The 10,498-nt window shown below is 48.5% G+C and overlaps 2 protein-coding genes across 4 annotated transcripts in view; both read right to left on the reverse strand.

Annotated features, from left to right (window-relative positions):
- The window catches only part of Mb21d2 (Mab-21 domain containing 2), a 107,415-nt gene that overhangs the window by 90,960 nt on the left and 5,957 nt on the right, over positions 1–10,498 (reverse strand). Inside the window, exon 1 of one of the 3 annotated variants that reach the window (XM_029544503.1) lies at positions 5,781–5,871. The exons of 1 other annotated variant lie outside the window; for it this stretch is intronic. The gene's annotated coding sequence lies outside the window, so the exon portion shown is untranslated. Of the gene's footprint in view, positions 1–5,780; positions 5,872–7,169; positions 7,327–10,498 lie in introns of those variants that run through there. One more of the 3 variants, XR_003844880.1, reaches the window with a different exon arrangement.
- LOC115065092 overlaps positions 6,169–10,498 on the reverse strand; it is a 48,402-nt gene continuing 44,072 nt past the window's right edge. Inside the window, exons 2-3 of the mRNA XM_029544758.1 lie at positions 7,327–7,373; positions 6,169–7,196 (exon numbers count right to left, since the gene is read on the reverse strand). Of these exons, the coding sequence (XP_029400618.1) occupies positions 6,404–7,196; positions 7,327–7,373 (840 nt within the window). The 3' untranslated portion in view covers positions 6,169–6,403. The remainder of the gene's footprint in view (positions 7,197–7,326; positions 7,374–10,498) is intronic.

Here is a 10,498-nt window from a genome sequence, read left to right on the forward strand (position 1 = left end):
TTTCAAAGAAACGCTGCATTAAAACACACATTTTAAAGTAAATCTGAAATAGAACATGTGATTCTTTCTTACCCCAATAAGTAAAATATATAATAGTCTGGTGTCTGCGTTTATTGTGAAACAACAGTGATTTCTTTTACATTTTTTTTGTATGTTTTTTATTTTGTATATGTGCAAATATGCATGTGTGTATTTTGTGTATGTGCGCACATGCATGTGTGTATTTTGTGTATGTGCAGACATGCATGTGTGTATTTTGTGACTCGCAATTCATTGTTTCCATGGAGCCAGGTTAGGAAGTCAATCAGGAAAGCAACCCAAGGGGCTGGAGAGATGGGTTAGTAGTTAAGAACACTGAGTGTTCTTCCAGAGGTCCTGAGTTCAATTCCCAGCAACCACATGGTGGCTCACCACCATCTGCAGTGGGATCTGATGCCTTCTTCTGGTGTGTCTGAAGACAGCTACAGCATACTCACGTATATGAAATAAATACAATCTTAAAAAGCAACCCAAGAAAAATGAAGAAGAAAAGAAACATGAATCTTCTGTATAGAAGCTGCAGTATGGGACAAGATACACTGGAAGGTGACAACGCCCTCAAGGTCATGCATGCCAGGAGTCTGTCACCCTCAATTAGTAAAGCACAGAGTGTGCTCCAAGTTGAACAATGGCATCTTCTCTTAGAGTAAGACAGAGTAAACGACAGGACAAGGCCTCATTCCACAGGCTCCTCGTCAGAGCCTCTCTTTCACTGGGTGGTATATGACACCATATTGATGAACTTGTAAAAACAGCACCAATCCTGTTATACAAAACAGTATGCACGTAAGTACCTACAGGTGTAAGCATGGTGCAAACACAGATGTCTAGTAAAATGTGCGTGGAAGTATCATTAGTGATTAGCATGCAGAATGGTTTTGCTTCTTGTGTTCCAGTTATTTAAAACGGGCAAAAAGAGGATCAAACGGAGACTAGGAGACACAGGGACACCCAGACACCACAGATTACAAAACAGAGCTACACAATGCCCTTCTCTTGGGTTGCACAAAAGACTTCAGATCCCAAAGCAAATAAAGACAGGAAGTAGGTACAGTTATTAACCCTACCTGGTGTGTTCTTACATATTCAGAAACTGAGACTCGACTTCCAAAAATGCCTTGCCCAAAATCACACAGCAAGCCTCTAGAAGCCCTGATGGAAAAGCTGGACCCCTAACCCAGGCGAGTGGAAGAGAATATGGCCTTTGCTGAAATCAGAGGCTGTGCACTGGCCTGACTTTAGATCTATGTTGCCAACGTGTCGTGGTAAACTTGGGTAAATTTCTGGTGTTTTCCACTCACTGGGCTCATCAGCATGGATCTAGTCTCCAAAGAACGCCAGGATGACACTCACTGTACTTGGGAACAGGGCTAGTAGACAAATAATGAACAGCCTCAGTCAGGCTTTAAGGCAGGCAGACAGAAGTGCTGAACGCCCAGTTTGGAGATCTCTGGGGCTTCTCAATCAATACATCTGAAATGGGACCAGAAAGTCTGAGTTCTTCTAAAGCTCCCCGGGAGAATTGAAAGGCCTTAGCATTCAATGACAAGTTCTCAGTTTGACAAGAGGGACTCTAGTAGGCTGTGAGAATACAAAGGAGGCTTAGCCAAATCGGGAGCCGTGCTGTGTCCAAAGATGGCTCTAGAACCACAAGACCCAGGACTCACAGCAGTTCCCAAAACTTGCCTCGGGAGGACGAAAGGCTCACTGCTGAGAAACACACACACACACACACACACACACACACATTTAGAGGGGCCCTACTGCCCTAAATGTACAATGCTCCCAGAAAGAGAGCAAACCGGAAACCATCTCAGAACTTGTAAGGGGACAGCACATTAGTGAGTACAACACTGATATGGCGGTGTCTACGGTAAATGCTGCTGCGTGAACTAGCATCCACAGATCAGAAAGTCACTGCTTCCAAATGGCCCCCCTCCTCAGGAGGCGTGAATATCACCTGGAAATGCTGTAGGTCCCAGAGCACTCAGAAGCACTCAGAAGGGTGAGGAGCACTCAACGCAGAAGAACTCTGAGGGGACCACATGGTGCTTATTGGGCTGGTTGGGGACAGTCAGCAACCTGTCCTTAGAGTGAATATCCGATGCAGGGGTTGAGGAAGGAATGGGGTCAAAATAGACCCATGTGAAGTTCTCAAAGTTTCTGCTCCCTGTTTTACTCTCAGATTCCTGCATAGGCTAACGGGACTTGCTGGTGGGCGGGGGGGAAAAATTGTACCGAAAGAAACAGACAGCAACCAATGGGCAAAGAGAATCCACCCCTGCTCGTGCCAGCAGGCCAGTAAGAGGAATATTCCCCAGGATGTAGGTCCTTCCAGTGTCTGAGCTAAGAGTGAGGGAAGCAAAAGGGATGCAGGCGTTTGCACTGAAAACACCCGAGTCTAACGGAGCAGCCAACAGGCCGCTCGCTGGTCAAAACTCAGCTCTATGTGATCCTAAGAAGAACCTGTCTCCCTTGATACCTCTCAGCGGTCCGTCTCCGGGACGGCATCTGCTTTATACCGTCAGATGGGACACATCCTGAAGACTGTCAGATGACAGGAGTGGACAGATTTAGGCAATGGAGGGAACATCATAGCAGGCACACACTATAAGCTTAACATACACAAACTGAATGTTGGAATGAGCCATGCTCCCTTCGGCCACAGCCCATATCCTCCAGGCTACTGCAAACTGGACTCCATACTTCATTCTGGAGAGAAGCTGTTCGAGTCATTTCAGATGAAATTCACCGTGTTCTCTTAATACAGTACCTTTCTTCAAATAATAAAACCATGTTCTTCTTCCTCTCCAGTTAGCATCCAGGTATCATGCTGAAAGGATGCATTATTCTTGTCTAAGTATAAAAGATTAAAAAAAAAAAAAAAAAAAAAAAAAAAACCAAAAAACTAATACTACACAGCCAGCAAGGGGCAGAGTGGGGCTGGAACTAGCATGTGTGACAGTCACTGTGATTTTTTTTTTTCCCAATCAAGAATTCAAATAGGTGATCTTGTCATGGAATAAAACCCTTGAGAGCTCTGAGTGCTTGCTCCAGCCATCACCGCAGAGGCTGCCTGCGTTACGTGAAGACTCTCAGCTCGACACAGAAGCAAAAACCCTGAAACAAGTGCTTCCTCAAAGCAAAGCTCTCTCTTGCCCGAATCCTGTGCTTTTACGATTAATGCACTCAAAGTAGGAGAGGTGCTCGTCTGAGTCACTGTGATTTATTACCCACTCGTTTTTTTGTCTCTTTATCCCACTACCTCTCAGCATCTTCGTCCGTGAGTTGGGAATGAAAGCCCCTGCTCAGAAAGACCCCACAGAGCTCCTGCCCGGAGAAAGTGGTCAGCAACTGACAGCTGCTCTCATGACCAGGCCACGGCACGAGACCCTGGTCTGTTGGGGACTATACATCTCTTCCTGCCTTCTCCATCTCCTGCTCACACTCTCTCTCTCTTCCACGCGTGTTCCACGGAAAGACCACGACTCTTCCATCCGACTTCACTAGGGAAGGGAGGTAACAACAAAAGATCCAGCAGAGAGAGTATGCAAATATCAAATATTATTAAAACATGAATGAACTCTGATGATTTCTATGAATTTTGATAAACGGCGCTCATTATGGACCTCCAGCCTCTCGACACACTCCGGTCTCTCAGATATTAACTAGATAATAACAGCCATCGTTCTCCTGAAAGAACAAGGTGTAGAGAAACTGAAGTGATGCTTGGCCTCCAAAGGCACTGGAATCTCAGCACAAACAGAACCCCCCAGAGTTTTCCGTGACCCTCAGTGGGCTCCGCCTTAGCCTGGGCAGGTCCTGCTTACACAGGTCAGGGGGTGCCCTAGTGCTGAAGGGCTACTGAGTGCACTGGCTGCTTCCTTCACTCATCTGCAGAGCCCCTCCCCCCCCCCAAAAAAAAACTAGATAAAATGAAAAGATGGGAAGCTACAAGGTCCTCGGTCCAAGCGGACATCTGACCGTCAACCCTGGACCCTAACTGCCTGCACCAAGAGGAAGCACGATCCACATTTCCATTAAAGAGGATTGGACAAACGCCTTTGCCATTTCATCCTGAGAGGATAACGTTTATTTATTTATTTTTTTTTAAGCTGCTGACAAGACTCAGGTGCAGTTCAGACAAGAGACAGAACAAAGCCAGGAGGACTTCCCCCCTCAACAGCTCCCTAAACCTGAGGGCCTGATGCCACCCAAGTGACACCTTAACAAGCTTGGGGGGGGTGGTCATCAAGACACCCTATCTGCATATTCATGAAAGACTCTTGACCACAGCAAATGAAAGTGTACCAAAAAAAAAAAAAAGAGAGAGAGTTTTTTTTCTCAAGCCAAGCGAAAATCTGCTTTAGAGAAAAGTAAATCCACATGGGGACCCTGGCTGTCACTAAACCTTCCCTGGTCTAGAAAAGCCAGCACCTCATTAAAGGAAACCAAAGGATTCGAAAATGAATGCAGTACCACACACAGGCAAGCTCGTTTCGCCATCTGCCTGGTAGTACCCAGAGGGGCAAAGGGCTTAGATGGTACTCCAGAAGTCTCTCTCCAGCAGGTGGAAATGCCAAAGTCCCAGGGGAGGGAAGGCAACCCTTCCAAGGTCAAAGGACTGAGAAGGAAGGGAAGCAAATCCTGTTTACCTGTCAGCAGTGCCGCTGGTGACATTAAACACACGCATAAATTAGGTGCCCTGGAATAATTTACCTTTTGTATGTGACTTAAGACCTAACAATTCACTGTATCAGATGAAGGGACGGTGCACAAGTTCCCATTGAGCCAGGCATTTAAACTTACTCTCCAGATCACCTCCCACGACTATCCTCACCACTGTCTCTACACACAGACAGGGGGGTGGGGTGAGGGGGCTACTATACCATAATGGCAGGCAGTGGTTAGCTATGTATGCCAAAGAGAAAGGCCATGGTTAAGCAACTTAAATAACTGCCTTGAGCTTTCTGTGTGCGCGCCTAACCCCACCCCCAACACCCATCTTTCTGACAATCACTGGTTTGGTTCTAAGACGTGGAGGCTTTATAAGGGCTTTTACCCTCCTTTCTGAAGGCTGACTCCCACCACATCGTGAATTAAAATAATAATTCAATTAAACAGTCAAACATCCAAATATGAATCTTTCAACCACATTCACCACCTAGAATACCTAGAATACACGTGTGGAGTGAGCAGCAGAAGGGAAACATACTCCCGTGTTTAACGCGGCCCATCCAACTTGCTTAATTCTTCACAGGACCAGTGAACCGCATTCAATCGGTATCACTTCGACTTGAGCTAAGAGAGGCAAGAAAAGGTACCTGGAGAGAATAAGGTACCCCGACTTAGAAGCAACAGTGCGATCTCGTTAGATCCCAAGAGAATGCAAAGACTATCCTGTAGTTAAAAAGGCCTTTGTCAATCACAATTATCACTATCTGAAAAATTGACTGTGGAAACCTTTGGAGAGCACAGCTCCTCCAGTCCAGCCCTGCTGAATGTAAACCACGGGGCCACCACTGCTGCATGACAGCGCTACACACTCGAGGCTCCCAGCAGCGGATGCTCATTCTACAACTCAGAAGCAATAATTCCACCGCAGGACGCCAGGGATGGGGTTGGATCCCCGGAACCCAATATTTTTCTTTATCTTTCCAAACCCGTAGGTGAATAACTGGGGAATACGGTGGGGGAAATTTTTCTAACCCAGGGCTTCTCAGAGTGGGAAACTTGAGCACCTCTTAGCCATCAGTAGGACAATACACAAAGACGAGGGGGACAGCGCTCCTCCGCGGCCAGAGCTCTGAGCTTGGTAGTGTTCGAGCAAGGAATTAGGAATTCCAGCTCAGCCACAAACCGGAGAAGCACCGGAAATGCTTCCGACCCCTTCAAAGGGAAGTCGATTTGCAAATCAAAGTTGCAGGCAACTCCGGGCGCCCGGACTACTTCCGCGGGTTACTCTGGAACACCCAACAAGTTTGGCCACCCGGGGCTCGGCGTGACAGCGCCACGCCGCAACCACGACAGAAGCAACTTGTCGCTCCGGCACGGGTCGGCCTCCACCACGGCCGGCCGGGCTTGCAGGAGAGCCGGTGTCAGCCGGCTCGAGCCGGGAGGCGTCTCCCGCCGCCGCCTCACCTGCCCGCCAGCCCCGCGGCCGAGGAACCAACAAAAGAGCGGGCGATCGGGAAGGAGAGGGGCACCCCGCGCCGAGCGCAGCAGGCAGGAGCGGAGGGGGCGGCTGAGCTGGCGGTGGAGAGGAAAGGGGACCTCACGGAACCAGGGGTGACACCCCGGGCAAACGCCAGAGCGGGGACCACAGCTCCCACCCGCTCCATCACACCCGCGCACACACGCATACTCACACATCCTCCCCGTTCTCCTTACCCAGCATGGAAAAGATGAAATCCTTGGCAGTGTGGATCTCCAGCGCTCGCTGGTCGTCGTATTCCCGCTGGTCGTGCCTGGTGAATTCCTGGATGAGTTTGTTCAGTTCCTCCACCCGAGCTCCAGACCTGAAATCCAGCTCCGGGAAGGCTGGCTTGTTGTTGCAGCCCAGGGAGGCTGCCTTGCTGGCGGTGGGAGCCGCCATCTTCATGCAAAACGCGCCGAGCGGCGGCTCCGCGGCGGCCGCGGCACCCACCCCCGCCCCCCACCCCGCCCCGGCCTCCCGGCGCGGCTGGGCAGCCCGGCCCGTGGGCGGGCTGGCTTCTGGGCGGGCCCCGCGCCGCGCTGCGCTCGGGGCGGCCGCGCTCCTTCGCGGGAGGAGCCCGACTGCGGCGAGGTGCGCGTGTGGCCCCGGCCCCCGGGCCTCCCGCCCCCGCCCGCTGCGCCGCTGCGGGCCCCTGCCCTCCTCGAGCCCTGCGGGGGGCGGATCGGTGGTGGCGTCCGGGAGTGGACCCGAGCCTCCCCCGGGGCAAGGAAAGTGAAGTGGAAACAATGTGAAATTCACCAGCGCTGAAATCAACAAGCTGCCGGCTCCGGTGTTACGGAGCCAGCAGCAGCATTCCCATTTAAAGGGACAGCGCACCCGGTGGGAAGAAAATAAATAAATAAATGGCAGAGGTTCGCGCGCCCGGATCACTTGCCAGTCGGTACTCCGGCTGACGCGCGTGGTGTGGACGCTTTCTTTCTCCACCTCCACCCCCGCCCCTCTTCAGGGGCAGAGCTTGCCAAGCGCATCCAAGGAGAAAGGAGTCTTCCTACTCTGATCTTAGGGCGGTGTCCTGGGCGAGAACGTGTCTGTGGGCGCATTTCCAATGTCCATCCCGAGAACTTCAGTACCTTTGGATGGTGGAAAAATATAAAATGTACCTTCGGTCCTTTGTCGCCTAGATTGCCAAGAATGATAAAATCAGCGAATCAAGAAGGGGTGCCAGTCCTGCCGCGTATAGACACTTCCAATTAACCACTCAAGTATCCTTACCTTTGCCCTTGGTAATTAGTTTGCCTGGGTAACAACTCATTCAACTTAACATATAGTGCCTTAATGAGAGCCAACCTGCTCTCAGACAGATAGGAATCCAAATGCGGGACGTGGGGGAAAGGAAAACAATGAATTGCCCCAGGGTACAAGGAAGATGGGAGTGGGAGAGGGAGAAGGAGAAGGAGAGGGAGTCTCCCTTTTGGCTAATAGAATTTGAGCACTCACTGTAAGCCAGACCGGAATGACAGGATGTTGACTGGGATGAGCCCTCACCCACACCCACTGTCTCCAATGGAACTAGGGCTTTTATGACAAGACTGCTGTAGTCCAAGTCTAGTTTATTAAGACTGAATGGCAGATGTGGTTTTAATGTTCATTTGATTCACACACTTAAGGAGGCCTATGGACCCCTAGAAATAATGGTTAACTGCCTCTATGCCAGCCTCTAGTCCTACCGAGTCCCTTTAATTTTCTTTCCTGAGTTCTCATCACTGAAAACTCACATATCTTGTAAGACCTGGAAAGGACATTCAGGTCCTGCCATACTTACCCGTGTGAAATAGGATGATAATTATGTCGTCATAGGCTGCTTTAAGAATTAGGTGAGATAAGATTGAATGGACACCGTTTAGTATAAGGAATGACACAGCAAGTAGTGTGTTAAGTAGGAATTGGCAGTATCAGCTTCCACTGTTGATACAAACTTTAGGGTCTAGGTGTGTGTGTGTATGTGTGTGTGTGTGTGTCCCTGCATGTACGTGCACTGCATTGTTGCCTGGTGCCTGCAGAGGTCACAAGAGGGCATCAGATCTCCTGAAACTAAAGTTCCAGACAAATGTGACCTGTCCTATGGATGCTGGGAGCTGAACACAGGTCCTCCACTGCAAGAACAGGTGCTCTTAATTGCTAAGCCATCTCTCCAGCCCCTCCCTCCCACAGGATCTTTACAAAACACAGATCTGCCCTGACACCTCCCCTGGAATTTCTCTAACCTCTTCTTTCTGTTCTCAGCTGTTGCCCAACCAAGGCCAACCCCATCCTTTCTTGCTCTGATAGCTTCTCCTGGCCAGCCTCAACCTTTGCCCCCACCGCTGAGTAGCAAGCCTGTTGTACCCCTAACAGAAGCTTGCATGTGACACCTATGAGTCCAGCTCGCTTTCTCGTTGTTCTTGCAAGCCCCACATTGTGAGTTACCTGGCATGCACCAGATTCTGAGCCTGATCCCCAGCCCCACATACATACAAACACAGGACACAGACAGAGTCTATAAAATAGTCACAACACTTTCCACTCTTAATTTCCAAAGCCAGCAGTAAGTCATTGCTCTTCCCTTTTCGCTGCCTTTTAAGATAGCTGCATTGTAGAAAGTCATCAGGTTTCTAGCAGAAGTCACTCTCAAATGTGAACTCGCTCTGAACTTGGTGGCTTAGAATGAATGAGATCTTCATTGTGGACACTTCTTTCTGGTCAGTCAGATTAGAATTCCAGGAAGAATAGACCTCTGGTGAGCCTATTTATATTGAGAATGTTACTGAATGGTAAATACTTTATAGATCTGTGACAAGATGGCATAACCATCTCTGAATTGCAAAAAGTTAGAGGAAAAAAGGTAAGGAATGTATTTCCTCGACAGAGTCTTGGATCATGTTTTGTCCTCTATGTCCTTGAAAACTATATGTCTCCATCACGTTTGCAGGCAACTGGATTTAACAGTTCCTGTTCCACTTTATGTCATATTTTTTATTTATTTTTTATTTTTATTTTTTAAAGGAAGGGTCTCACTATGCTGCTCTGGCCAACCTTGAACTCACTATGTAGTGAGGTTGCCATAGAGCTCTGTGTAGGCAAGGCTGGCCTAGAACTTAGAACCCTCCTAACTCTGCCTCCTGAGTGCTGAAATTACAGGTATGTATTTCTATGCTAAGCCATGTTGGGGTCTAAATTAGCATATGGGGATGGACAGACATCACCTCTTAAAGTCTCAGAGGTCATTGTTTAGGTGACAGCAAGTACTCCTCCGGGCAATGTCAGCCCCCAATATTTCACTGCTTAAGAGTTATTATAAATGGACAGACTGTTCTTTGGGTGAAATTAATTCCTTGTATCCCTTTTCATCTCCTATGCATACTATCGGAGGTCAGAGAAGAAACAGAGCTGGAAAAGGTGAAGAGAAAGAACAGTTTCTATCAGAGTCATTAATATTTGAGCCTTGTAATAAGTATGCACAGAGGACTGGAGGACCACCATCTAAGTAAATACTCAAGTAGGCGTCCTTCACTTCTCCCTTCAGCTTCAAAGCAATCAGAACTCCATGTCTCCCACTGGGGAGGAGAGCTTGTCCATTTTCTGGTTGCCGTGAGCACCTTGGGGAAGAGACCTTCCTGTTGCCTCTCTAGAGCTGTTTGTTTTGAAATACAACTCTGAGGGTTCATGGCAAACCCTCAGCCGAGTGTGTATTAAAAATAGCAAGCTCCGTGTTCACATGATGAAGTAACAGAATATAAATTTAACCAAAGTTTGTCTGGCCTAATGGGGATTTAAATAGCAGCCCAGGCCACAAAGATGTGCCCCCATTGGCCAGGTCATTCGTTGTTCTAGCAATGGAAATGAACCAGGTTTCTTATGATTTGCCAAATATGTACATAAAAACAAGAAGCAAAGCTCACAGGCACATTGATGGCAGATAAGAGTCCATCCACCCTCTTTCTATTGCAGATAGGAAAATCAGAACATGGGAAGGGAGCCTTGCATGATGGGTGGAAACAGCACTGTTTGTATTTTTTCATACTAATTTCAAATTTAGTAAATAATTATTGAATTTCCATATCAGGCAGCATGGATATCTCCATCCAATGACATAATCCTGATTAAGAAGGATGAGGAAGAGGTGGGCATGGTGGCACAAGCCTTTAATCCCAGCACTCAGGAAGCAGAGGCAGGCAGATTTCTGAGTTCGAAGCCAGCCTGGTCTACAAAGTGAGTTCCAGGACAGCCAGGGCTACACAGAGAAACCCTGTCTCAAAAAAAAAA

This window comes from Mus pahari, chromosome 12, assembly GCF_900095145.1.
Source record: "Mus pahari chromosome 12, PAHARI_EIJ_v1.1, whole genome shotgun sequence".
Lineage (NCBI taxonomy): Eukaryota > Metazoa > Chordata > Mammalia > Rodentia > Muridae > Mus > Mus pahari.